Source organism: Equus caballus, chromosome 14 (genome assembly GCF_041296265.1).
Source record: "Equus caballus isolate H_3958 breed thoroughbred chromosome 14, TB-T2T, whole genome shotgun sequence".
Lineage (NCBI taxonomy): Eukaryota > Metazoa > Chordata > Mammalia > Perissodactyla > Equidae > Equus > Equus caballus.
In genome coordinates this window covers 20539663-20567141 of record NC_091697.1, presented here as the reverse complement: position 1 = coordinate 20567141, position 27479 = coordinate 20539663, and the positions used below count along the sequence as shown (strand labels likewise).

At 51.8% G+C, this 27479-nt stretch overlaps 4 protein-coding genes and 1 long non-coding RNA gene across 17 annotated transcripts in view; 2 read left to right on the top strand and 3 right to left on the bottom strand.

Moving 5' to 3' along the window:
• NSD1 (nuclear receptor binding SET domain protein 1) overlaps positions 1 to 9390 on the top strand; it is a 167208-nt gene extending 157818 nt beyond the window's left edge. For all 13 annotated transcript variants that reach the window (XM_023617136.2, XM_023617132.2, XM_023617135.2 and 10 more), the window contains 2 exons: positions 1312 to 1516; positions 3044 to 9390. In XM_023617136.2, the coding sequence (XP_023472904.1) occupies positions 1312 to 1516; positions 3044 to 4674 (1836 nt within the window). In that variant the 3' untranslated portion in view covers positions 4675 to 9390. The remainder of the gene's footprint in view (positions 1 to 1311; positions 1517 to 3043) is intronic.
• Positions 542 to 3044, bottom strand: LOC138917439 (uncharacterized). The gene is made up of 2 exons (XR_011425454.1): positions 2042 to 3044; positions 542 to 1622 (listed from the first exon to the last, which is right to left on the bottom strand). It is a non-coding gene; the product is annotated as an uncharacterized lncRNA (long non-coding RNA).
• A 1264-nt stretch (positions 9391 to 10654) lies between the features above and the next one.
• On the bottom strand, positions 10655 to 12877 carry RAB24 (RAB24, member RAS oncogene family). Its single transcript, XM_001502424.7, has 8 exons — positions 12386 to 12877; positions 12235 to 12303; positions 11971 to 12049; positions 11793 to 11860; positions 11608 to 11707; positions 11336 to 11386; positions 11135 to 11197; positions 10655 to 11014 (listed from the first exon to the last, which is right to left on the bottom strand). The coding sequence occupies exons 1-8, from the start codon at positions 12500 to 12502 to the stop codon at positions 10950 to 10952; spliced, it is 612 nt and encodes a 203-aa protein (XP_001502474.2). The 5' UTR covers positions 12503 to 12877; the 3' UTR covers positions 10655 to 10949.
• Positions 12878 to 12907: 30 nt separating this feature from the next.
• PRELID1 (PRELI domain containing 1) lies at positions 12908 to 16315 on the top strand. Its single transcript, XM_023617138.2, has 5 exons — positions 12908 to 13239; positions 13827 to 14052; positions 15223 to 15336; positions 15449 to 15527; positions 15758 to 16315. Exons 1-5 carry the CDS (start codon positions 13148 to 13150, stop codon positions 15904 to 15906), a joined length of 660 nt encoding a protein of 219 aa, XP_023472906.2. The 5' UTR covers positions 12908 to 13147; the 3' UTR covers positions 15907 to 16315.
• A 257-nt stretch (positions 16316 to 16572) lies between these two features.
• On the bottom strand, positions 16573 to 20828 carry MXD3 (MAX dimerization protein 3). Its single transcript, NM_001433533.1, has 6 exons — positions 20692 to 20828; positions 20319 to 20424; positions 19628 to 19657; positions 19385 to 19499; positions 17146 to 17329; positions 16573 to 17072 (listed from the first exon to the last, which is right to left on the bottom strand). Exons 1-6 carry the CDS (start codon positions 20759 to 20761, stop codon positions 16957 to 16959), a joined length of 621 nt encoding a protein of 206 aa, NP_001420462.1. The 5' UTR covers positions 20762 to 20828; the 3' UTR covers positions 16573 to 16956.
• Between the last annotated feature and the right edge of the window lie 6651 nt (positions 20829 to 27479).

Below are 27479 nucleotides of genomic sequence, written 5' to 3'. Positions count from 1 at the left end.
TAAGTATATTCTATTCCTGGTGCCTCTGCATACAGCAGAGCAAAACCCTCCGTGTCTTTGTGTGTCTTCCTCACCTTCTGGTGCTATATCAGATAATGCTCCGCTGCTATTCATGGTTTTTTCAGAAGTGAGTGGCTAGCTCCTTCTTCCTGGTGTGTCTTAGTCTAGAAGCTCCGTTGAAACATTTCCACCTTTCCAGAGTCACGTGGGTGACCCTGCTGGTACTTGAAAACACCGGTGGCATAGCTTTCAACCTCACCAACAGGAAGCTGCCACAGTATCACAACTGACAAATGGGTGGTATGGTTCCCTGAACAGGATTTGAACCTGACCATGGCGGTAAAGGCACTGAATCTTTACCACTAGACCACCAGGGCTGGCTAATTATCATTTTTAGTGACTGTTGAATTTTTTATATAATGAATGGACCATAATAGATGAACATCTGGATGATTTCAGATTTCTCTGTCATAAGTATCAACACATTGAAAATTGAAGTTTCATTTATGATGCAAAGTCCAGTTGACTTACTTCCTACACATTAAAATGGTAACTGAGTTTAATGGTGTTACATGCACTGGGGATCTCAGTTTCCGTATCCTTAACGTCTATATAGCATTTCACACTTGAATCAATGAGAGACATTCAAGAGCAGAAGTTTAGAAGTGGGTGGAGATCACTGTGGGCTACGGATAAATCAGATTGATTTAACCAAGATAGATAATGTGATGAAAACCATGGGGTTTGGTGACCTGGGCTGCAGGGAGCACAGAGAAGACCTGCTGGCTGCAAAAGGGTCTGCTTTGGGGAGTGGTGGACATGAAGCTAATTTGACTTAGATAAAGATTCATAGCTTATTGAGAGCAAGGACCATGAATTAGTGTTCTGTGTCTTTCTAGCACGTGACTCATACTAAGTACTCAGTGAAGGTTTGTTGAATAACGTAAGAAATGTGCATGCACATGCCCAGAGAAGTCTTCTTTAGTTTTGAAATCAAACAGAAAACTAGAACTTAAGAAAGGGTGACCTTTAACGCCAGCCTTGTGTATCAACAAAAAGAAGCACATTTCTCTATTTCATTCACGTAGCAAGAGTAAATGATACACAAGTTACAATTAATGCAACCATTTATTGGGTACCTATGATGTGCCAGGTACCTTTCCTGCATTTTCTCTTATCTGTAGAATAGTCTGTGAGCTCTGTCTTTTCCCAGAGGAGATATTGAGGCTCAAAGAGGATAGTTAACCTGGTCAAGATCATACAACTAAATGTGTCAACGGAATGCTGACTGCTCAAATATCTGACCTCTAGAATCAACCCATTGCCACAGAAGAAAAGTCAAAGAGATTCAAGAAGAAGCAACAGGGGAAGCGCAGAACCCAGGGTGAAATCACAAAGGAGCGAGAAGATGAGTGTTTCAGCTGCGGGGATGCTGGCCAGCTCGTCTCCTGTAAGAAGCCAGGCTGCCCAAAAGTTTACCATGCAGACTGTCTCAATCTAACCAAGCGACCAGCAGGTTGGTGCCAGGATCCATTTAGAGTACTCCTGTTCTCTCCCAGAGTCTCAGACCTCTTTGGCCTTCCCTTGCATAGTGTTGAGAGGGTATGGTCCATGTTCTCATTCTGGAAATAAATGACAACAAAGGCTTATTAGGACACTAGGTTATATAGAAGGGCACAGAAATTCACTTGCTGTGTGTCAAGCACTTTATTTACATTTATGTTGTTATGTTATGTTATTTTATCCTCCCAGCAACCCATAAAGATGAGACCTTTCCATGATGCAGATGAGGAAAGTAAGAGTCAAATTTGGTGGGATGACTTGTCACATTAGAGCGTATAGATGGAGGAGCTGGATTAAAAGCCAGGTTTTCTGACTTCAAGACCTCTAAAGCATGTTCCCTTTCTAAAGAAAGTAAGGTTGAGACAGAGTGGAACTTGGTCTCTCTAGTCAGTGAGGTATGTAACTGTGTTAGTTAACACACGAGAAAGCTGCTTAGGCAGATATGATTCTCAGGAATTTGGTTGGAGAAGTCACTAACCTTTGGGTGGTGGTGTGGGGTTGGAGGACTTCAGGGATTTGGATGTGCTGTTTTAATTGACAAAGGAGAGAAACCAGTAGGGAGCCATTCTGGGTGAGCAGATTATACATCACTAGTGGCCTGCCTCCAGGAATTGCTTCAACAGAAGAACTTTGAGGCGGGAGTGAGAGGAGTTTGTCCCTGAATTAGCTTTCCTTCAGTTGCCAGGGCAATGAAATAATAGAAACTCAGGCAGTGTGAGGGTTAAGGCCGTAACATTGACCTGTCGGTGCCAAGAAGTAAAAACAGGGAATTATTTCAAAGTCAGTTACTCAGGACTGCAGCTGGCAGGGGTTGTAATAGAACTGATTTTGTCTCTGAGCCAGGCGCAATGTCTAGCATAGTTTATTTAGAAGGAGCTGAGGTGGAAACCTTGTCCACGGCAGAGACTCAGATGTGAAATGATAACTGCACAGGTTAGCTTTGTGTCTTTTCCACTGATTCTGTGTGGACAACACAGGTAAAGTTGGTGCTAGTTTCAAGACTTAAAATTGAGCAAAGATGAATCCACTTAATTTTCCACATTTGTATGTCTGCTCCCTGTTCCTACTAATAACCAAATAAGCAGGAGTTTGAATAGCTGAGATGTTCTCCTTAGATTTGAATATTTAAATGCAGTATAAAATAGAGTTTGCAGAAACATGAAGGTAATATCTTCACATTGCATCTAAGGGGAGCTTTGGGGGTTTTTTCCCTTGCTGGGAATAGGGTCAAAATAAAGAATTACTCCTGCCTATGTATCTTGTTGATACTCAGTTGCTACTTGATACTTGGCTGTAATTTTTATGCCTCGTGCAGAAGAGGAAACTGAGATCCTGCGGTAGGGGAGGTGCCGGGCAAGTGGCATGTGTCGCTGCAGAAGGCAGCAGTTTAAAATCATTCCTTTGACTTGGTTCTAGAGCCATGGCCCATCTCATGTATCTCTTGTTTTCCTAAGCTTTTGTTTCACATCTGTGTTTTCAGGGAAATGGGAGTGTCCTTGGCATCAGTGTGACATTTGTGGGAAGGAAGCAGCTTCCTTCTGTGAGATGTGTCCCAGCTCCTTTTGCAAGCAACATCGGGAAGGGATGCTGTTTATCTCCAAACTGGATGGGCGTCTGTCTTGTACTGAGCATGACCCCTGTGGTCCCAACCCTCTGGAGCCTGGGGAGATCCGTGAGTATGTGCCTCCCCCAGTACCACTGCCTCCAGGCCCAAGTACTCACCTGGCAGATCAATCATCGGGAGTGGCTGCTCAGGGGCCCAAGATGTCGGACAAGCCACCTGCTGACACCAACCAGATGCTGTCGCTGTCCAAAAAAGCTCTGGCAGGGACTTGTCAGAGGCCACCGCTGCCTGAAAGACTTCCTGACAGAACTGACTCCAGGCCCCTGACCATAGATAGGGTCAGGGACCTTGCTGGGTCAGGGACCAAACCCCAATCCTTGGTATCCAGCCAGAAGCCATTGGACAGGCCACCTGCAGTGGCAGGACCAAGACCCCAGCTATCTGACAAACCCTCTCCAGTGACTGGCCCAAGCTCCTCAACCTCAGTCAGGTCCCTACCACTGGAAAGACCTCTGGGGACAGCTGAACCAAGGCTGGATAAATCCATAGGTGCTGCCAGCCCAAGGCCCCAGTCAGTGGAGAAAACCCCAGTCCCTAGTGGCCTGAGACTTCCACCACCAGACAGACTGCTAGTCACCAGCAGTCCCAAACCCCAGACTCCAGATAGGCTCCCAGACAAATCCCATGGCTCTTTGTCCCAGAGACTCCCACCTCCCGACACAATACTGTCAGCTGTGGTCCAGACCCTGGTAGCTAAAGAAAAAGCACTGAGGCCCGTGGACCAGAATACTCAGTCAAAAAATAGAGCTGCTTTGGTGATGGATCTCATAGACCTAACTCCTCGCCAGAAGGAACGGGCAGCTTCTCCTCATGAGGTCACACCACAGGCTGATGAGAAGTTGCCAGTGTTGGAGTCTAGCTCGTGGCCTGCCAGCAAAGGTCTGGGTCAGATACCACGAGCTGTTGAGAGAGGCAGTCTGTCAGATTCTGTCCTTCAGCCACCTGGGAAAGCAGCGGCCCCTTTGGAGCACTCCTGGCAAGCTGTTAAATCACTCACCCAGGCCAGACTTCTGTCTCAGCCCTCTGCCAAGGCTTTTTTATATGAGCCAGCAACTCAGGCCTCAGGAAGAGCACCTCCAGGGGCTGAGCAGACCCCAGGGCCTCCCAGCCAAGTCCCGGGCCTGGTGAAGCAGGTGAAGCAGATGGTTGGAGGCCAGCAACTACCTGGACTTACTGCCAGGAGTGGGCAGTCCTTCAGGCCTCTTGGGAAGGCCCCATCCTCCCTCTCCACTGAAGAGAAGAAGTTGGCAACCACAGAGCAGAGTCCCTGGGCCCTGGCAAAGTCTTCACCAGGGCCGGGGCTCTGGCCCATGGTGGCTGGACAGACACTGGCGCAGTCTTGCTGGTCCACTGGGAGCACACAGACTTTGGCACAGACTTGCTGGTCTCTTGGAAGAGGGCAAGACCCTAAACCAGAGCAAAATACACTTTCAGCTCTTAACCAGGGTCCTTCTAGTCACAAGTGTGCAGAGTCACAACAGAAATAATGCCAGTAAATGTCATATGACCAGACCAGCTGCCCCCAGGGTTCTTGGGGAAGGGAAATCCTCTTTCTTTTTCCCCCTTAAAAGACAGACAGACCCCAACACTTTTCCATGTTACTCTCTCCTTATATCCCAACACTCAGAACTCTTGTGACATTAGCCAGTGGGGGCTTGTGGTTATGTGAATCATGTATGGAAATCCAAGTGGGCCCCAGCCAAGGAGACAGACAGACTTGGGTCTCTTTGCCCCAACCTTTACCGTGTGGTCAACTTGAAATAAAAAGTCCACTCTGGAGTGAAGCATGGGATTCAATTCCGCTGGTCAGGTTGGAAGGTAGAGGGGCTCATAGCTATTACCCTAGCCCCACAGAGCCACACCAAGGGCACCCGATGAACCCTTGGGAGGAACTGATATCCATTCAAATCAGTGGTGATTTCTTGAGCATTCACATGTGCTAGGCCAGGTGCTAGTCACTGACAGGAGATACAAGATAAATAAGACCTGATCTCTGTGAGCCCAACATGGTGTCTGGGTTCTCAGGCTGTTTTCAAGAACCTGTGACCGGGAAAGAACAGGAAGTTCTGAGGGGCCCTGGGGCTCCAGATTATGTAATCTTTGTGTTCCCAGAAGTGGTTGTGTTACACAAGTGTCTCCTGGTCAGGTGTGCTTGTGTGCATGTGTATGCATGCACCCTCACACAGAGGTCTCTATAGGCAGGAGGGGCTGCACCGATGCAAAGCAGGGCTGTTGGGCCTCTTCTCTATGGGCTGAACAAAGTTGGAAGATGTACACTTGGTGGAGCATCTGGTTGGGGGCTCTGGGAATCTGAGGACTTGGCTTTTCCTCAGGATAAGAAGGCAATTGGCAAGCTTACCTTTCTTTTCTACCGATTTTCCTCTTACATAACCCACCTCATGCCCGTCCCCCAAACACTCAGGTGCTTTCAGATTTCAGAGTTTCGGGCAGTGGACATAGGGAATCTATGGCAAGCTCTGGGCTAGATCCTCCACCAGCTCAGGGAGAGTGCCAGATTCTGATGGAAAATTACTTCTGATCCTTTGCCCTCCTTGAAAGGAGGGAGTCTCCTTCACTAGTGGATTCCACCACCCTCTCCCTGAGAATTGCTGTGCTCTCTCTTGAGAGCACCTCCCTGCTGACTTAGCTCAGAGGCAAGCCAGAACCCTTCCCCTATGACTGGTAAGATGTGTTTAGAGCAGTGTCCAGTCTAAGAGATGACTCCTCATAACTGCTGATTATCTGTTACTGCTGCCCTGAGCTGGGGCCCCAGGGCTGGGAAATCTGTTGGTGCTACCCTGCCCTACCATTCCCCCAGCTCGCCGACTGCCTACAGGAAGTGCTGTTTGGCCAGTTCCTTCCCTTCCCCCCGCCCTTCCTTTGTCCCTAGACCAAACATGTTTACCTCTCTGCTTTGCCAACTTAACCAGCAGCTTTAGCCACCAGGCCATCTCCTGGCCACTCTCTCAGTTACGGCTTTTACACCCTCAACAGGATTCTGTATTTTGTCCCAATTTCCTCCTAAGTTCCTATTGAGGTTACTCCTATCACTTCTAAGGAGGGAACAATAGTTGTTATAGAAGCATTTGCGCTTTATATAAAAATTTAAAGAATTTGCTTTTATTTCCCAAAGTCTGTCTCTTGGAGTTGAGACACTTGAACTCAGGCAGAGGAACGAGGCTGGGCAGGGAAGCCCTGGGTTTAGGGTCCTATCCCTGCATCTCACTTAGACCTCGGAATCTCCTCCGTAAATTCCACCTGCCTAGTTCTCTCCTTTCATCCTCTCTCTCTCCCCACATCAGAGAGGAAAAGCTCTTTGTTTAAAAGGAAGAGAAAACAAAGCATCTTATTTTCTTTTAAAAAAATTTTAAACCATGGAAAAGATATTTTTAAAGAAATCCACCCAGAACATTAAAGTTCATTATATTAAGTATTTATCATGTGTGAGAATACATATATAACTGCAGCTAGTAGGTCCCTTTCCCTGATCTCTTAGGTTGTGTGAGTAGGGTTTGCTTGGTGCCAGTTCTGTGCCCTCTTCTCTCCTGTCATCTGTACTTGTGATCAGAAAGAGATATCCGCACTGCACTGTCAGAATCTCCTTTCACTATGTTGTGTGTTAAATTACCGTAGCTCTTTGTTTCATGAAATAAACTGTGAATTTTTGGGGGTGTGTTTGCAGGCTATGTAAAAAATTTTAAGGGGAGATGTTTGATCCTGAAGTAGGCTTTGGTAGGTAGTGGACTTGACAGCCACTCTCAAAATGTCTCACAGGACAGGAAGGAGTGAGGGAAAGGGGGGCCGTGATTGGCCACTTTGTGGTTTTGTTTTGGTTCTTTCCATTCTTAACCATTCACTGGAAACTACCCTCCAGACCTGCCTGGGAAAACAAGTAAGCTGTGCTTGGTTTGGGGGAGCACTTCTTTATCTAAGTGAATGGACAGCTAGGCTTTCATGAGGGCCATTGAAAGAGCCTCTCAGGTTGAATGGAAACTAGAAATTCAACTATCAGGCCCACTGATGGCAGCGTCTGATGCAGCTTGTTAACATGAGAGCAGTCACTGTACAATTAGGAGCAGAGTCAGAAGGACTGTTGGGAAGTGAGACTCTTGCATTCGGTGGGGAGGGAGTGAGCTTGTCAGCCCTTGGGGACTCCTGGAGCCTGTTCTGAGATCTTTTCTCCAGTGGGTATGAATTGGCAGTTAAAAGGAAATCTTTTCTCTTGGAAACTCCTGATCTTTGTGCAGGATGCGGTATTTTGACATTTGGCCAAGTGCATGGAGATCGGGATCTCAAGAGAGTCTGCCTCTAAGCTAGTTCCCCAGAAGCCATTTTGAGGGGGAAGCCATAGCTTCCATGGGTAGCTAGAGAACCAATACCTCTCCTAGCCCTGTTAAGTCAGAAAAAATGTATGGAAACTGTTGAAATTAGGACTCAAAGCCTCCTGTGCTACTGGAGCAAACCCATTCTAATAGCTAAATAGCTATCATTGCTGCAAAAGCATCCAAGTTTTTAAAGGTCTGCTTCCCCCCGAAGTTACTGCATTTGAGGTGATTGAGATCACTGTTGATCCTCTTCTGAACAACTACCAAATCTACATCTTGAGCATTGATGAAAGTAATGATTTTATTCATATCCTCTACCCCACACACCAGCAGGGCCTGAAGTGTGCATCAGCGATCCTTTCCCAGGCTCGCCAGTGTCTACCCACTGGAGCTGGTCTCCCAGGTCACTTTGTGAGAACAGAGTGGTAGGAAGGAAGTCTGGTCCTGGCAGCTTGCCCCATGGAGAGGAGTCAAGAGTGCTAAATGTGGATGCATTTTGCCCTCAGCTCCTATAAAGCAAGTTTTCTCCTAAGGCTTTTTTGGAGGATACTGTCATCCTCTTGGGGTTTGTCAGCCAGGAGGTCAGAGTGGACCAGTGTCCTAACCTCTCAGATCATGGCAGGAAAGGAACTCCCACAAGCTCCTTCTCGAATAATGTTTGGGCTGTTCCATGTGTTAGACATTCCAGGTCATTTAGAGCTAGGTAGCTGCTGCATGAGACTTTCATTGGCTGTGGCCACTTAGCTCTCAGCTGAGCTTCCTAGGGCCGGTGCAGCAGGTCCAGAGGTTGCTGTAGTATAAATTGAAATAAAAATAGATAATTGCTTTGTACACAAAAAAATGTAATGATGGTGCTAATTTCCTGGTATAAATAAGCACTGCCAAGGGTTGAGGGACTGGCAACTTGAGAAACCCAGGTTCCTGTTTGGGAGGAAGAAGTTTTATGTAAAACGGTTTCTTTGAGGCTCTATTAGAGAAGGAGAAGGCAGAGCCTTGGTGAAGCCTGCACCTGACCCTGGAGTGGTCCAGCGCAATCCACAGGTGGAAGAGATCCCGTATCTAGATGAGGGTGGCCATTGAGTTTCTCAGGGCTGGTGTCACCTTGTCCATAGCCTCCGTCCACACTGCCTGGAACCAGTTGGTAGAGAGCTCCATTTGTAGGGTCTCCCTCGGTTACCTTCTTGCCTCTCTCTACCTCTTCCGTTCTCATGGGAGCACCTCTATTGCTTAATGAAGATTAAGGGTAATATTTCTTAAGGAAGTGGAAAGAGTTCAATTAGAAATCCACAGCCTGAGAAGAAATGTTTCCTACCAACATAAGCAAAAACAGCACGTGTTAAATTCCTATGTGGTCCTTTCTCTAGAGCTGCTTTCCCATGACTTTCAAAACGTCAGGCTATTGAGGGGCTTCAGGTGTGACACCCTGGAAAGTCAAGCTTTGTGGACAGGAGGTGAACCCCCAGAGCAGGAGGAGAGATGAATGGTTCTGGTGCTTTAGACTTCCAGGGTAGGGGCAGAGAACAGGCAGTCTCCAGGTCTGAGGGGGTTGCTGCCTGTGTATGCGTGTAGGTGAGTGTGTTGAAGATGGGTGAGTGCAGCACACAGGAGCTCATGGAAGGGCAGCTTTCTAAGTCTTGGCAAAGAAACAAGCTGACAATAGAGATCTATATATTTTTAAGAAGGGTGGGGGGGTCAGCTGAGGTCCATCACTGATTTTTTTGCGCCCCCCCCCCCACCCCCCGATAGATCGTCAGCTATAAGTGAAACTCCTAGTGAAAAAGGGGAGCCCTGTGCTAGGAGTCCCCATAAACATGTACTGTAATTCTTTGTATATAGAAAAAAAAAATTACTGTAAAGTAAAGTTTAACTTTACTCTTATGGCCCTTGCCCTGTGTTTTGTTTTGTTGTCCGTGGGAAGATGTAGCCTAACAGGAGGGAGGATGGGCTTGGGGTGAGAGCAGAAGCCAGCCCCTGAGATAGTTCCCAGGTGGGGACACAGGGGAGCCAAGCCCTTCCTCCAAGCACCTCAGGGGAGTGGTGTGGGTTTCCTCCCAGTAGCCACCAGCTGCTGGAATGTCTTTCACTTCTTTTGGGAGTAGCAGGTGTCAGTTTCAGTCCCTTCACAGGAGGCCTCTATCACCCAAGAAGGAAGCGTATTTTGAGGAATTCATTTTAAAAAAGGAAGTAGAACCAAAGCACTTTTCTGAGTGTGAGTCTGATCATCTTGGCCAACTTTCTAGTTCTTCAGAGGCAGGTGCTGAGCACTGCAGGGGACCCAGCCCAGGCCTAAGGCAGGAAAGCAGAGGCAAAGGGGCCAAGCCTCCCACATTGGAAAGGGCTGCCTACAATTCCTTTTGGTTGAAAAGGAAGCATCAGCCCTGTCTACAGTAACACCTGATCCTTCAGAAATATCTGGACCTCCAAGGTCGAACAGCAGACTTTGGAGGAACCCTAGGGGCCTTGCCTTCTGTTCTTAGTCCTGAACTTCCTGCCCCTTCAGCAAAAAGCCCTCCAGGGAAGGGTGTGGGAAGACAAGCATTTAGTCCTTGAGTTACTTTTCACTCATGATCTTCACAGTCCTGAAGTGGATAGTGGTCACCTCATGTTACAGAAGAGAAACTCAGGCTGAGTTTAAATCCCTTTTCTAAGTTAGCAGCTGAATTGGATCCCAATCTGGATCCATAAGACCCTTCTGTCTTCCAGAACCTACAATTTTTCTACCATTAAACCACATTGTAGGATGTTGCTGGGAAGCTTAAGATCTGAGCCACAGGCATGACTCATGAACCTAGACATGACAGAGATGCGGTACAGCCAGCCAGTCTGAGGTAGAAGTGCTTGACCCTTTGATCTCTGGACACCACATAGTGCCTTCCTTGCTCGTCTCAGCACCAGGAAGGAATGTGAGCTTTCCACTGCCCCAACACCAGTCTTTCACCCTATCTTGGCCCCCACTAAAAGAATAGGGAAGGGCCCTTTTGGTTTTCAATTATCTCAGCTGCAACCTTGGGGTGAAGTTACATGGTTTCCAAAGGAAAATAAGAGCTGAGAGAAGCCTTAATATAGGAAATGAGGCCGGCCAGGTGGCCCCAGAAAGAACTAGGTGTCGGCACCCAATCCACACAGCAGGGAAAGGGGTGAGTGAGATTCACAGTGCATTGATTTTATTTACAAATCAGAAGCCACTTAAGTAAGCTGCAGACACAAATGCTGTCCAGGGCAGAGGCCTGAGGTCCAAATCAGCCCTTACCCTCCTCATGCCCATCAGTCAGCCCAATGCTGCCTCTCTTCCCTGGGCCAGCACAGGCAGGTGACACCTCTGCTGCCACGGGGACCTGGGGTAGCTCAGGCGCTTGACCACCCAAGCCCGGGAAAGAGCTAGGTCCAGCCCCTCTGGAGGAATTCCTTTAGTTCCCCCAGGCCAGATGAGTGATGACTCAGTGATGACAACAGCTGTAGAAATAGGGGTTTGTCTTCTGGCCCAGGTCCACGCCCTTGTCCTCTGTTAGAGAGAGAGGTGGCAGCTCAGCAGCATTCTGCTGGGGGATCCGGTAACTCCGTGAAGGGGGCCAGATGCTGTGGGCCTGGAGGAAGCCTCCAGAGAGGCTAGGGAAGCACACACCTGTCATCACCTGGAAGGCAGCCACACTGACGTAATCCTCTGCCACTTTCTGGAAGAGCTCGTCTGGCAGGAAAAAGGACGGTCAGTGAGGGCCCAATGCCAGTAGCCCTGGGATCACCCAGTGACCCAGCCCTCTAGGTTCTTCCCTGCCGCCTCTGGTGCTCTGCCTGCTTCTGCTGTGAGGTCCAAGACAGCACTCACCCACACTCTGGCCTGTCTTGCTGGATGTTTCAAACAGCTGAGCTTTGATATCTGTAAAGAGAAGTGACTAAAGCCTCTGTCTGAGAATCAGGTGGACATAGACAAAGGGTAAGACTAGCCATTCAGGGAATCTTCTGGAGCCCACGGGTCAAGGAAGGACAGAAAGCCTTCGGGGGGATCTTGCCATGGCAGCCAAGGCAGTCCCTATTTCCTGTGACCCACCCAAGCAGCCATTTCCCTCCCCCACCCCCAGGGAGCTGAGCAGCAGCTACTGTCAGCGTAATCCTGGACGTCGTGGAAGTCCACACGGCGACGCCGCCTGTCCTCCTCTAGCAGGTCACTCTTGGTGCCACAGAGGTAGATCTGACAGCCCTAAAGCAGAAGACAAGGTCAGGGCCACCCCCACGGACCACTGGAGCCCCAGTTCCTGGTCCTCTGGTGAGGTCTGGCTGCCTACCTCCTCTAGGTTGCGCAGTTCCTTCACCCAGAACTTTGCCCGCTCAAAGCTGCTACTGTCCGTAAGGTCTTGGTATAGGACACGCAAGAAACACAACCAAGAGTCAGGGGCCGTTCTCTAAGGCCAGCCTGTCACCTACCCCTTCTTGTTTGAGGAAACAGGTCAGAACCCTCCTTACCATAGCAGACGATGGCAGCCTTGGCGCCCCGATAGTAGATTCGGCTCATGGCCTCGTAGCGCTCAGAGCCTGCCGTGTCCTGAAGGGCAGGGGGAGGCTCAGCCCTGGCCTGAGTTCCTGAGCTTACTCCCCACGTCCTCCAGACCCCCACTTTTAAACTGGGGTTTAGAGAGGAGAAACGGCCTCTAGGAAGCCACAAGTCAGTAATAGGCAAGACCTCCTCAGGAATGGGTTTTCCCAGGACTACTTGCCCACGGGACTTACCCAAATACCCAAAGTCACCGTCCGGTCTCCGACGGACATCACCTTGGCCACGAAGGCGGCCCCGATGGTCTGCAACCAGAGCGAAGGGCTCAGGGCCGCGGTGCGGGCTGGCCCCCTCCCCCCCGTGCCCAGCCCCGCGGGGCGCACTCACGTTCTGATAGGGCCCCACCAGGAAGCGGTCGTGCACGTATCGCTCCACCAGGCTCGTCTTGCCCACGTACTCCTTGCCCAGCATCACCACCTTGACGTCCACGCGCTGCCCGCTCATGCTCCCGGGGCCGCCTCACCCGCGTCAGGGGCCTGAGCGAGGGCGGGAGGCAAACCCGGATCTCCACTCAGGCAGGCTGCGCCCAAGCCTCAGTCCCCGAGCCGGGGCGCCAACTCGCCACTCGAGATACCGCGTCGGGCTCGAGCCCTGGCAGCGCTCCCGTGTGCCCCCGCTCTTCGGTCCCGGGCGCTGCTCCTCCTTCGAAGGAAGAGCCCAGGACCCGGGGCGGCCTGGGAGCGCGCGGGGCAGCGCCCTCAACGGCGCCGCACACCGCCGCCCGCTCGCCCCCCCGCCGTAGGCGCCGCTCCAGCACCGAGTCGCCACCCAGCCCGGGGCCCCTCCGACCAGCCTCCGGCCCGCAGCGCCGCGACTCCCGCGGGGGAAGGGGGGAGAGGTTGAGGGGGCGGGGCCGCGAGGTCACGTGTGCGGGCGCCGGAAGTGGTGGGTTTAGCGCGGCTGCGCCGGAAGTGGCGCGCGTCCCGACAGCTCCTCATGGCGGCGGTGGAGGCTGGTTGGGCGCGGCGCGGTGGTGACTGAGCTGCGACCCTGGCGGGCGTGCGCCGAGCCCCGGCCCGGCCTCCGCGTGCCCCCCGGGCTCCGCACTCCTGATGCTGCGCGGGTGCTGAGCCTGCCCCGGCCGGGACGATGGTGAAGTATTTCCTGGGCCAGAGCGTGCTCCGGAGTTCCTGGGACCAAGTGTTCGCTGCCTTTTGGCAGCGGTACCCGAATCCCTATAGGTACGTGGCCCTGGAGAGAGCAGGCCTCCCCCTCGCTGTTTGGAGTTCGAAGTGTGGGGCGGGAAAGACTCGACACTGAGTCCGAGGTAGGGGATCGCCGGCACCATGGCCTTCTTTAGGGCAGGAGGACCCTATCGGGGAAGGGACCAGGCCTGGCCTGCAAGGAACTTGGAAGGAGGCTGGGCCTGGGCAGTGGTTTACTTGAGGCCTTAGTCTAAGGTTCTCTGATCTCGGGGTGATGAGACAGGAAGAGGCGGTGGCACAGGAGCTGGGAGGGATCTTGGGGTTGGAAATCCGGGCGCTTCCCTACTACTCTGCCCATGGCGCGCTCTGGTGGTGCAATAAATCATGAGGCCCGGCCTTGCTGGATGGCCCAGGAATCCAGGTCAGCGAGGGGGCAGGAGTTGGAATTTGCCCCGGGATAGGCTCAAGGGACTCTAGTTCAGGTGTGAGCCACGGCACAGATCACTCTGCAAGTTTAGGGGAAGGCGTGGCCATTCTGGGCTGGGAGGCTCCAGATGGGAACCCCAACAAGCAGCCTTTCAGGGACAGGCTCCCAAGGGTCACCTTCACTCTGACACCTGCAGCAAGCATGTCTTGACGGAAGACATAGTACACCGGGAGGTGACCCCTGACCAGAAGCTCCTGTCCCGGCGACTCCTGACCAAGACCAACAGGATGCCCCGCTGGGCCGAGCGACTGTTTCCTGCCAATGTTGCTCACTCGGTGTACATCCTGGAGGATTCTATTGTGGACCCACAGAACCAGACCATGACCACCTTCACCTGGAACATCAACCATGCCCGGCTGATGGTGAGACCCTCCTTGATCCCCTCAAAAGTAGAGAGCTCTAGACTTGTGGCTAGGGAGCTTCTCTGGTCTGAGGCACAGCTGGGTTACTGATGAATGATGGCTGTAGAGTACAAACTCTGATGATCTTTTCAGCTGGTCAGCCTCTCTCAACCTGTCTTTTGACCCATTCCTACCGGGGTGGGGGAGCGGGGTACCTGTTTTAGAAAATTGCTGCAGGTAGTAAATGCAGAGCATTCACACTGTGCCTGGCACATGCACACGTTGGGCCCGCAGGAGTGATGCTGAGAGAGAGGGGCAGTGGTTTTCAAACGGGAGTCCATCAAGCAGTGCTTTGGATGTGCCTCAGTGCGGGCGAGGGTCTGGGCCCCTTTCCTCACGTTGGCTAGAGAAGTTCCACTTTTATCTGTCTTACGTAATAGATTTCTGCCTGAGAATTTGGGGGAAAAGAGGTTCCACGTACCTTTGATTGCTTGCCTTTCAAAAAGCTTGAAAACCTACAGTTTAGGGAACATTCTACAGTATCTTCTTACATGTGAATACCCTAAAAGCTTTCAGAGAACTCTCGTTCTCTTTCTCAGCTAATCTGTTACTCTCTATAGTGCAAAGAAGGAAGTGAGGTTCAGAGAGGGCTACTGTACTGTGAGGGCACTACCTCTGTTTTGTAAATTCCCAAGATAGCCATCCAGCTGTGAGAAATGTCTTTAAATCCAGCTGTGAGACACATCTTTTAAGTGTTTCTCTTGGAAGTACTGGTGCACGCTCTCCTCTTGTATTGAGAGCTGTGAAGATTGCCAGATTTCCGTTTTTACATGGACTGCCAGGGAGCTCAAGAGCTGCAGTGGGTAGAAGGCAGGCTAGGCTAAAAACACGGCACGTGTCTAGACACAAAGGTACAAAACAAAATCCAGGGCCAGAGGGGAGCCGGAAGGCCCCCTGCCTTCCATGTGCCTTTTAGTTTGAAGGGTCAGAGGAGAGGTTTTAGAAAGCAGAATGACCTTTTTTATGTTCTTACTCTCTTCCTGAAATGCAGCTTGGGGATGCAATAAGGGAAAGGAAGGGATTTTTGTTTTATTGCTTTCCCTCATGGAAAGAGACGGGATCAAATTTATGTGCAAGTTGGCAAAGTGAAAGACTGCCACATGATTGTGGTTGGCCCAACTCCCTGCACAGGTGGTGGAGGAACGATGTGTTTACTGTGTGAACTCTGATAACAGTGGCTGGACCGAAATCCGCCGGGAAGCCTGGGTCTCCTCTAGCTTATTTGGCGTCTCCAGAGCTGTCCAGGTGAGCAGCGTTGTGGGGTGCTGGGGCTCGGGGACCCAGAGCATTTCGCATAGAGGCTGGGCTGCGAGTCAGTGGGCAGCTCTGAATCCTTTCCCTTCTCATCTGTTGCCAGGAATTTGGTCTGGCCCGGTTCAAAAGCAACGTGACCAAGACTATGAAGGGTTTTGAGTACATCTTGGCCAAGCTGCAAGGTGAGCACTCTGGGCACAGACAGAGGCTGGGGTCAAGTCCTACTTGCCCTGACTGGTCTGGAGCGTGGCGCTGTCACCACCCCACTCTAAGCCTGAGATGCCTCATCTGTCCCCGGGGGCAAACGCTGCCTTTCCAGTGGGCTCCGCCCATAGGAAGTGAATGTCATGGTGGGTGACTGTGTGGGTCTTCATGGCATCCTCTGAAGCCAGCCCCTTGCCCTTTGCTGCAGGCGAGGCTCCTTCCAAATCCCTTGTGGAGACAGCCAAGGAAGCCAAGGAGAAGGCAAGGGAGACGGCACTGGCAGCTACGGAGAAGGCCAAGGACCTCGCCAGCAAGGCCGCCAACAAGAAGCAGCAGCAGCAGCAGCAGTTCGTGTAGGCAGCCTGGGCCTTAGGGCAGCAGCCCACCAGACCGCCCACCTCAGGCCCCCTGCCCTCTCCCCCTCGTACTTCATGATTAAAAGTCAACTTCCAGTCCTCTCTACTGTCTGGGCGGTGGGCTGGGGGTGTGTCCTTTTGGGCATCTACGGTGCACCAGGCACGTTACCAACATCTGAGCCGAGTCTGCTTATTCTCACATTGGGCAGCTGAGGACAGAGGCACAGAGAGGTGCAGTGACTTGCCCAGGGTCACAGACAGCGTGCGGGTGACATGGTCATAAATGCTAGACTGTACGCTCCACGAGGGCAGGACCTGTGTTTTGTTGTCCGATGTGTCCCAGGTACCTGGAACAAGGTCCAGCATATACCAGGCACTCAATAAATATCTGTTGAATTCAGTCAGCCCCAGCTCTGGAGTCGGAAAGCTTTGGTTCGTATCTTGACTCCACTGTTTCCTGGCTTTGGACCTCACGCTAGTCACATCACTCAGCCTCAGTCCCCCTGCAAAGGCAGGGCAGACGGCCTCCGAGCTGTGGGGGTTTAAGGGGCCCGGCCTGGCACAATCAAGAGTGTTAGTGGTGGCTGCTGGTTGCACTTCCTCTTTTCCAGTCTGTCTGTGGCTGGGAGTTCCCCCATTTTCATCAGGCAAGACCACGGACAGGAAGTTAAGAAAGAGGCTTTTAATGAAAATACTGTACAGTATCTGCGGAGCAAAGGCCAGGGGGCCTTGTCTAGGAAGAAACGTGAGGGCCCAAGAGGCTTCCTACCCTCATGGGGACAGCAGAGCCCAGTGCTTCAAAAAAGGCCTAGATGGGCAGCCCAGGCCCAAGCTGCCTGCCCTGCAGGGCTTGGGGGCGCAGGCCCCGTTCCCAGAAGGGACTCCCGGCAGCCAGCAGCGGGGTAGGGGGAGCACCTGTTCCCACACAAGGGTCCTTTTAGTCCATTCCAACAGGAGGTGACTCCGAGCAGCCCTTGAGGCTTGAGGAGGCTCCTCCCTGGCAGAGCAGAGGGTGGTCTGAGGGCAGAGGCCCGCTCTGGGGCGGCAAAGGTCATAGCCAGGCACCGCCGCAGTGTGAGTAGCTGTGCTCCTGGCCGGTGCTGAAGCCCCGCAGCAGCTCAGCCTCACCCCCGAACACCAGGCTCTCCACGTCCACCTCCAGCTCCTCTGCACAGGGAGAGGCCAGTCAGGAGACCTGGCCCACGTGGCCCACACGACCCCTCCACGTTAGGGCACTCACCTTGGTCTGAGTCGGAGCGCTCGGAGGAGAGGCCTGAAGAGTCCAGGCTGTCCGCCCGCAGCCGCTCCCGCTCGCCTGGCCCTGCCAGCCCCCGGAGCTGCTCCAGCTGCTGCTTCAGGCTCTGCTGCTTGCTGCGCAGCTTCTCCTTGAGCCTCCGGGCTCGCTGCTCCTGCTCCTCCAGTTTCTGCAGATCCCAAGGAGCAAGGGATCAAGGGGCCGGGGTCAGCTGCCCTGGGGGCTCAACACCACTGGCAGCAGGCCATGACCACTTATTGACTCTGCCTTAGACGGGGACCTCCCTAAATCTGGGCCCCAGAGTGTTGCTCCCACATCCCCAGGAAGCTTGTGAATTCTGTCTAGATGGGTGGGGGAGGGAGGGCAGCACAATCTCACAGGCCTTCAGACCTGGCTGAGTGATGTGAGCAGGACAAGTGTGCTGGTGTGAAACAACGGATGGGGGACAGTGGCACTGGCGAGTGCATGGCTCAAGGAGGTGGCCACCTCCAGTTTCCAGCTAGTTACTGCCCTGTGGAAACAGGCCCAGTGCTGCCAGATCTCCCAATTTCTTCAAGAGAAGCTGGAAATTCAGATTTTTTTCATGTCAAATGTCTAAGTGCTGCCAACTAATTTAAATGTTTAGAAAACAGATCAAAGGCCACCAGTTTGTAACTCCTGGCCAAGACCCTCCCAGAAGCCCTAAGACTTCCTCATTCATCTCCCCCCCACCCCCACTGAGCTCTGCCAGCCCTGAATTCTAGGGAGGGAGGGCCAAGGGTTCTCCATCAGAGCCCTAGGTGGGCAGAAGCCTGCATTCAGCCAACAAGAAGGGGAGAAGTGGCCGAGGGGGCACTTAGACTGGGTGTAGAAGGATGAGTAAGAGCTGCCCAGGCAGGGTTGGGAAAGGAAGGCGTATCCAGGCGGAGGGAAACTGGGAAGAGCATGGAGGGTTCAGCGTTTTTGGTGGGGAATGGGGGTAGATGAGACCAAAAAAGCAGATCAGTGGCACGGCCTGAGTTGTGAAGGGCCTTGAGTTTCACGGGAGGTAAGGAAATGAAACTCCTGTCAGGCGCCTTGGAAGGTTTTTAGCAGGAGACAGACCTGCACAGATCTGTGTGCTGCAAAGAACATTGTAGGGCAAGGTGGACGACAGCCTGGTGGAGGCAAAACAGGAAGCAGGGAGTGCAGGAGAGGGCTGATGGGGCTTCAAGGAAGGAGCAATCCCCACATCCTGCCCACGGGCCACCAGCACCCGAGGGCATCTCATCCTCCGAGGACCAGGCCAGGCAAGCTCCATGTGAGAAAGCGGGGCCAGCCACGGCCAGGGTGTCATTCAGCCACAATGAGGGGAATGCAGGCACCGTGGGGCAGTGCAGACAGTTCCCATACCGTGATTTGTTTACTGCATGGTACCTGGATCTGTATCTGCCACAGCCCCAGAGCTGGCAGAACAGGTGCTCAATAAATACTTGTTGAAGGAAAGAATGCAAGTCAGGAGACCTGGGCCTGTGTTCAGAATCTGCCTCTCCTCAGCTGTAGTACCTGGTCCTTAGCTGGGCTGTGCCCCCATTTCTTCCTCTGTCAAAAGGGCCAGGAGGGCAGGAGAAGGCCTCCACTGTTTCCAAGGCCCTTCTACTCCCCGCTCTGATTGAGTCAGCACTCCCCACCCATGTCCACCAGGGGGCGCTGAGATCAGCCCAGCCAGCAGCAAGGGCCCTGGGAGGACGGTGACTGTCGTCCTCTCAGTCCTTCCCCCTCCTGGCTGCTGGAGCTGCCTCCCAAAGTGGCAGGAGGCTGCACTACCCAGAACAGGAGGGCTTGAAGGATGGGGGAGAGGGAGAGCAAGGACCAGCCCTCTGCAGTCGGAGGGACCCTCACACACGACCCATCACAGAATCTTTTCAACAGCCATACCCCCATACAGAGGAGGAAAGGAAGTCCAGGGAGGCTAAGTGACTCGCCCAGGGTCTCACAGTTGGGATCAAAGTAATAAGAGCTGTAATAACAACAGTGAATGGTTATTGGGCGAACTTGCTGAAGCCTCAGAACAATCCTCTGAGTTATTTTCTGCTTTTCTTCATACTTCACAAATTTGGAAACCGAATAGCATAGAGAACTGTCCCATGTCACCCATTCGGGCTGTGACCTGATGCCTCTCTCTCCAGTTCGACCCAGCCGCTCCCTACTCCTCCTGCTCACGGTCCCGGCAAGCTGGCTGCAGGCTGCAGGGGTAGCTCCCTACCTGGATGTGCATCCTGGCCCGGCGCAACAGGCTCAGTGTGGTGTATCGGGCACAGTCAGCCCCCAGGGGCATCTGCTGCTTCAGCTGCTCCAGGCACCGCTTCAGCTGGGCCCTCCTGTGGGGGAAGGGGTCTGGAGGGCAGTGCCAGCCCAGCCTTGCTGGCCAGAGGGACAGCAGGGGAGGGCAGTTGAGAGGGAGGAAGTTCCTGGGACGTGGTGCTGTCAGGGCAGGGCTGGGACTCACCTGCGCTTCTCCAATTCGTTGTGCACAGACCTGCCAATGCCAGGGAGGATGGGGTGAGGGGGCGTCAGCTACTGTCCACACCCTCAGTCCCAGGGTTTCCAGGAGCTCAAAATCCACCACAGATGTCTCTCCCAAACTAGCCCAGTGTGGGGACTTTGTGCTGGCCTTGGGCACCTGAGTCCCCAGACAGACGCAGAGACACACAAGGGGCCAAATGCTGAGAGAAGCCAAATGAGGCCCCCCACCAGCAGTCAGACAGGACTTCCTGGACAGAGGTGACAACTGAGCTGAGCCCAGCAACACAAGTTACTCAAAGCGGGTAGTGGAGGGAGAAGCATTCAAATTGAGGGGAACAGCATGTGCAAAAAGTTGGGACAAGGAGAGAAAAGGATTGGAAACCTGTGGGGGAAAGCAAATGGTTTGATAGGTGAAGTGTAGGGGTGAGTGGACGCGGGATCCAGCGCCTTGCTCAGAGTTCCTGACACATCACGGGTGCTCAAGATACAGTCCTTGAATGAATGGAAGAGTGTGTGTTTGGGGGGTGGGGAGATGGCAGGAGGATCTGAATGCCTCCAGAGCAGGGTACCTGGCCCAGAAGATGCAAGCAACAAGGAGGAAGTGGGCAGAGGAGCGGCCTGATGAGGGACGGCGCCCATCCCCCCTGCTCCCCTCCGCCCCCAGCCCTCCTCACCGCCCACTGTCCAGAGCGCCAGGAGCTTGCGGGGATCGCTTCCTCCTCCTTTGGACGGGGCCCGGACTGCGGTGCGGGCACAGGGACGCGTAGCCATGCTCGGCCTCTGCCAGAGAGAGCCCCCGCCCGCGTCAGGCTGGGGCTGGTCCCAGCGGGCGCCCCTGGCACAGCACGGTCAGGGAGGGGCTTTTGGCGCGAGGGCCATTTCTCCAACCCCTCCCAGGCCGACGGCCCGCGGACCCCTCTCAAGTGGAGGGGGCGCCCTGGGGCTACTGCCTTAAGGCCATGCATCCTTCAAGTTGGGATCCAAGTCCAGCCCAGGCCCGTGTCAGCGAGGTCGCTGCCTGGAGTCCAGCCAAGGGTTCTTCCTCACCTCTCTCGCGGCGCTCCAGGAACTCGGCCGCCTGCAGCAGGACCTGGATGTTGCTAGCCACGGGTTCCATGTCGGCGACAGCTGGCGGCGGGCGGGCCTGGGGTGCTGACCAGAGGAGCGGCTGCACCACTTTTGTTACAATGTAACTGACACGGTGCAACAAACACAGGCGGCCGGCCCCGCCCCCGGGTCGCCCCGCCCCCGGGACGGCCCAGCTCTGAGCTCCGCCCCCCCGGTATGGGCCCGGGAACCGCAGCCCACCCTCCGCGAACCTGCCCGCCCCAGCCCCCTCGGACTCCCGCGGGGCTGGGACGGGCTCCGGCTCCAGGCCCGGCCTTTGGGCGAACCCCTGGGCTGGTTGGTGCTGCGTCTTGCCCTCTCTGCTCAGCGACCCCGCACCGGTTACTTGGCGTCTCTGGGCCTCTTTCCAGCCCCGTGCTTGTGGGGAGGGCCCGGCACAAGGAACACTGCTTTGGGGGCCCACGGTCCCCGGGAGGCCCCTGACTCCGCCGCTGCACGTGGGCGCCGCGGGGGCGGCGCGGGCGGGCTCCCTAGCCCATTTGCCCATCGCCTCCGGCTGCTCGCTGTAGTCACCCTCGGGGCGGGGCCAGGCAGCCTCTGAGGCCCTATTGGCTGCGCGCGGCTCCGCCCTCTCCCGCTGCTGGTCAACACGTTCCGGCGGGAAAAGTAGCAGGTTTGAAATTTGAAAACCCGGGCGGTGGGGGCGGGATTGAGCGGGGAACGAGGCTGCAGTGCGCAGGCGCCGGAGGAGGGGGCGCGGGCCGGCTCTCGCGCTCCGGGGTCAGTCCCCTCGCCTGTCTGCCATCTGCCCCCGTAGGCCCTCGCCCAGCCTCGGCTGCCTATTGTGGCGAATGGGAATAGTCTCCTGGCTCCTCCTCCTCATCTTCAGGGAAGCTATCGTTGCTATGAAAATGGCAGTAGGGGACCAACTTGCCAAGCCAGCCATACCCTGGAAGCACGCGAACTGGCTGGCTAGAGAGCCCTGGGTTCTGGAGTCGACAGAGTTGGGTTCCTCTCCTGTCACCAATGTTCTCAGCCGGGTGACTCGGGAAGTGATCTCTCTTCTATAAGCGGGGGAAGCTCTGCGACAGCATTGTAGAAGGATCGGAGCCCAGGCCTAGGTCCTGCCCAGTATGTAGGAGCTGCTGATCTCTAGGGCCAGTGCGACCAGACGCAGGTTTCCTCCCACTGAGCCCTGGCTGCCTTACTCAGAGGCCACGAGCCCTTCTTTAACATGACTTTCTAGTTTCCCGAAGGAGTAGCTGCAGTGACTTCTAGGGGGAGCACCTGCAGGTGTGGCCACACCTCCGGGGACAGTGACAGTCTAAGGGTGGAAACAGGAAGATAAAAGCAGCTGTTGCAGGGTGGAGCATTACTGCCAGGCGGGGGCTGAGTCTGTGACTGGGAAATGGAGAGGAGGGAGCAGGAGGGACTAGATTGTTTATAAAGTGACAGTGCTGGGTAAACACATGGCATATGGCAGTCAGCCCTCAGTTCCTTGGGAAACACCTTGAGGTTTCTCTAAGAGTCAATCCCAGAGGAATCACTGACATGCTGAGCCAAGAACTGCTGCCCAGGCAGTCTGCCCACTCCGCCAACCATTCGCTCATGGAAAGGTTTGCTGAGCACTTGCCGGGCCCCGGGCACTGTGCTGAGGTATGGAGAATACAACAATGGGTGAAAGCAGACAGGGTTCCTACCTTCGTGGAGCTCGCAGGTGAGGAGAGAGACTCTGAAATAGTAATCACACAATTGAGTTACAGCTTTGACAGGTCTTCACAGGAAAAGACACAATGTGAGTGCATATCCTAAGGAACATTTGACCAGTCAGGGAGTTCAGAAAAGGTTTTTCTGGAGAGGTGGATGAATAGGTGTTATCTATGTATAGGAGGGATGTACGAGAATTCCAGACCCAGAAACAGTAGGTGCAAAGGCCCAGAGGCTGAAAGGAATCTATGCAGACTGAAAGAAGGCCAGAGAGAACTAAGAGTGTTGGGCAGGCTGATGCTGGAGAGACTGGCAGGGTCCAGAACAGGCTGATGGGTTCCCCAAACCCCCACCCACAATCAGTCATGTCTGAAGAAAGGAGTCACAAGGCTTGTGAATGAATTTCCAATTTTATTTCACTAGAGTCAGCACCCACACAGTGCAGGCACAAACCTACTAGTCAGACATCTGGGACCCAGGTGGCCTAGCCTTGGGGTGGGGGTAGGCTGGTGGGAGGATTCTGAAGGAGGAGAGTTCTCTGCAGAGTGAGGGACTGGGGGTTAAGGAAGTGAGGCAGGGGCTGCAAGGAGGGCTGGAGTGACCACCTCACCTTAGGGGCCACAGGTAGGATTCCAGCTAGGGAACAACACGGAGGCCAAGGTCAGCCTGGCCTCAGGCCCCTGTGAATCTGGGTGAGGGCCACTGGCGAGGAGAACAGGAAGCAATACCTCCCAGGGAGCTGGGCGGACGGGGAAAGGGGCTCCTGCCCCATGCCCTCAGATGCCACTCTGGGCACCTTTGAGGAAATGCTAGTGCTGGTGCCATCTGGGTGAAGGTCTGGGCAGAGGACCTCTGGTGCTCCTGCCCCCTCAGCAGGGATTGCTCTTAAAACCTCTGTCCCAGACCCCCAGGTCCTCCACGGTCCAGCCTGAACACTGGAGCCCCATGGGCCCCCTGCTGGCTCCCCACCCTGTGGCCTTGCCTGCCCACAGTGACTGGCTATGCTGCCTGCACTTCTGGGCAGTTTCTGTTGGGGACTAGTGTCCTCCGAGCTCCAAGTGACAGAGCCTACATCTGTGCCCTGGGTGGGAGGTGAGAAGGGGACCAGAAGGGCCCCATCTTTTCCCACCCTATGCACAGGATGTAGGAGCTGGGTTCTGCCGTCCCCCCAGAACCTGCCTCTCCTTTCACCTTCTTCCCTGCAGGTGACAATAGCAGTGGGAGGTAAGGGGAAAGTTGGGGCAATATTGGAGCTGGGGCCTGGCTCAGATCCTTGACCCCTGCCCAGCCCCCTTCCTGGGCTCCCTGCCCCCAGTCTCTCCCCTTTACTCATCTCCTCTCTTCCCAGAAAGGGGCATTCCTGAGTCACAGAGCTAACCAGGTCACACCCCTGCTGAAAGCCCCACCCACGCTCCCCTTGCCCTCAGGACAAAGGTCAAGCTAGGCTGTGCCCCTCCTCCTGCCATGTCAGGTAACATGCCATGCCCTTGCCCATCTCCCTGCCTCTGCCAGCTTGGCTCAAATGACACTTTCTTGAGGCCTCCCTCCTTCAGGGCATCCTCCCCAAACAGCAGTGATCCTGTGTCCCTCAGGGTCAGCCTCTTCCACCTGACTATGACCGCTCGATAGAGGAAACCAGTACTGAGAAAAGGGGCTTGGCCAAGCCATGGGGAGGAAGTGGGGGTTTTGGTGGGCTTGGGTCTCCAGGCCTACAGGAGGCTGGTGGGGTAGCAGTCAGCAGACCCCCAAGTTGGAGGCCATGACTGGAATGCCACCCGCATGCTGTCAGGGGCAGCACAGCACAATGATTGACAGAACCGGGGGGGAGGAGCCAGCTGGTCCCTCATATGAAATTGCAGGGGAATAGGCCGCGAGGCAGGCCTGACTAGACTGAGTCTCAGAAGTGGCTGCCAGTCCCACTGATCCTGGGTGGGCCACCTGGAGTGAGAGGCCTCTGTAGGACCTGTAGTATATCCTCTTTTTCAGTCCTGACAGACGTGGCTTGTTTCCCTCTGTCTCTGTCTCTCTCTCCTTGATAAGTCTTGCTAGGAGTTTATCAATTTTATTTCAAAGAACCAACTGTGGACTTAATGTGCTCCTTTATTCCCAACTTCTTAAGGTGAAAATGTAGATAATTCATTTTATTCCCTTCTTCTTTTCTGCATATTGCTTTAACTGCATCCCACAAACTGTGATGTTTAATGGTTTTGTTTTGTTTTTCATTTAGAAAGAGATATTTTCAAATTCCTTTCTGATTTTTTTCTTTTATCTGAGACTTACAGGTAATTTGAAGTGTGTTCTTTAGTTTCCAAATATTTGGGAATTTTCTAGATATCTTTTTGTCATTGGTTTGTAATTTAACTCTGTGGTGGTTAGAGAATAGGCTCTTATGATTTTGATCATTTGAAATTTATCAAGGCTTATAAAGTCCAGTTTATGATCTGTCTTGATGAATGTTCCATATGCACATGAAAATAACACACATCCTCCAGTTGTTACGTATAGTGTTCTAAAAATGTCAGTTGGATTAAGTTGCATGATTGTGTTGCAAAAAAATTTTAAATCCTTACTGATTTTTTTGTCTACTTGCTCTATCAATTACTGGGAGACAAGTGTTAAAATCGCCAGCTGTATTTGTGGAATTGTCTATTTCTCTCTTCAATTCTGTCACATTTTACTTTATTATTGGGAGACTCTATTATTGGGTGCATATACATTTATGACTATTATATCTTCTTGATGACTTAATTCTTTTAGCATTATGAAATATCCCTCTTTATATTTGGCAATCTCTTTTTCTTCAAGACTATTTTGATATTAAATAATTGCAACAAGTTTCTGTTGATTAGCATTTTTGTGGGGTTTTTTCCCCCTACCTTTTTACTTTTAACCCATCAGTGTCTAATATTTAACATGTTTTTCTTGCAAACAGTATATGGTTGGGGTTTTTCCCCCTGTGATCTAATAATCTCTGCCTTTGAATTGTATTTAATAAAATTATTTTGGTATGGTTGGGTTTAAGGTCTATCATCTTGATTTTTGTTTTGTATTTGTCCAATCTGTCCTTTTCCCGTTTTTCCTCTTTTTCTAACTTCTTTTGAGTTATTAGTCTTTCTTAGCATTCCATTGTACACCCACAACTGGCTTCTTACCTGTACCTCTTTGAAGTGGTCCTTTAAGTGGTTACTTTAAGAATTATATGTCTCCATTACAATCGACTTTGAATTAATATTATACCATTTTATAATGTATAATATATATAGTAACATCTTCCATATACACCATTATGCTTCTGTTACTCCCTACCATCCTTTTTACAACTGTAGTTAAATATTTTACTTCTACATATATTATAAATCCTAAAACACGCCGCCACAATTTTGCTTTAAACAGCCAATTGAATTTTAAGAATTAAGAATAAACAGTCTTCTACATTTCACCACACATTTACCATTTCCAGCATTCTTTGTCCCGTCTGTAGTGCTTGCTTTAATCTGGCAGCATTTCCCTTCAGCCTGAGGAACCTCCTTCGGCGTTTCTTACAGTGTGGGTCTTCAAACAATGCATTCTATTAGCTTTTGTTTATCTGAAAATGTGTTTATTTCATCTTCATTTTTGAAGCACATTTGTACTAGATATAAGATTCTAGGTTTAGCAATGCTTTGATTATGTCACTCATTTGCCTTCTGACTGACATTTTTTTCTAAGTCAGCTGGACTTATTATCATTCTCCTGTGTATGTAGTGTGTTTTTTTCCTCTATCTACTTTTAATATTTTCTCTTTAGCTTTGGTTTCCACATCGTCACTCCCTGACTAGCCCACGGTCCCTGGGCAAACAAAGCTGTCTCCAGGAGCTGAGGGCAAGGGCCAGTCTGTGACACGCCTGGGCGTGGTCTTCTTTGTGTTTGTCTTGCTGGGGGTGTTTTGTGCTTCCGGGAAATTTTTCAGTCATTATTTCTTCAGACATTTTTTCCTGCCCTATTCTCTATTTCTTCTCTTACTCTGAACCCAATTTCATGTATGTTTCCAAGTTTGACAATATCTCAAGGGTAACTGATAGTGTTACTGTTTTCAGGTTTGGGGGTTTTTTTGTTGGTTTTTTAAACTCTCTCTGCTTTAGCATGGATAGTTTCAATTTCCCTGTCTTCAAGTTCACTTATTCTTTCTTCTATAGCGTCCAATTTGGTGTTTAGCTCATCCATTGTAGTTTTTATTTCAGCTTTTGTATTTTTCAGAATACAAAATTAGAATTTCCATTCAGTTCATTTTTTAAAGTCTGCTATCCCTATCCCAGAATATCTCATTACTCCATATATTAATTTGCTGAGGCTGCCGTAACAAAGTATTATAAACTGAGTGGCTTAAAACAGCAGGAATTTACTTTCTCACAGTTCTGGAGGCCAGAAGTCCCAAATCCAGATGTCATCAGGGTTGGTTCCTTCTGTGGGTTCTGAAGGAGAATATATTGCATATGCCTACCCTCACTTCTGGTGGTTGCCAGCAATCCTTGGCCTTCTTTGGCTTGCAGACACATCGCTTCAATCTCTGCCTCCACCTGTAAGGCATTCTCCTCTGTGTCTCTCTGTGTTCAATTTCCCTCTGCTTGTAATGACACCCGTCACTGGATTAGGGCTCACTCTAACAATATGACCTCATCTTAACTTAACTAATGACATCTGTAAAGACCCTATTTCCAAATTAGTCACATTCTGAAGTTCTGGGCGCACATGAATTTTTGAAGGATGCTATTCAACGTGTTATTCTTTTCCCATTAATTATTTTATATGTTTATAATAGTTGTTTTATGTCCTTGTCTGCTAATTCTAATGACTTGGTTTTTTTATGGGACTTCCTTTATTGACGATGTCTTCTGTTGATTATAAAGCATATTTTCTTGCTTCTTCTCATGTATTATAATTTTTTCTTGATTTTTACAATATAAAAGTGAGGAAAAATATAATGGAGTATAATTATGTCAAAGTATTTTGTTTTGTTTATTTATTTTCCTGAGAGTACAAGTCCTCACCTGTCTGGCATTTAGAGCGAGAGGCTAGTCGTT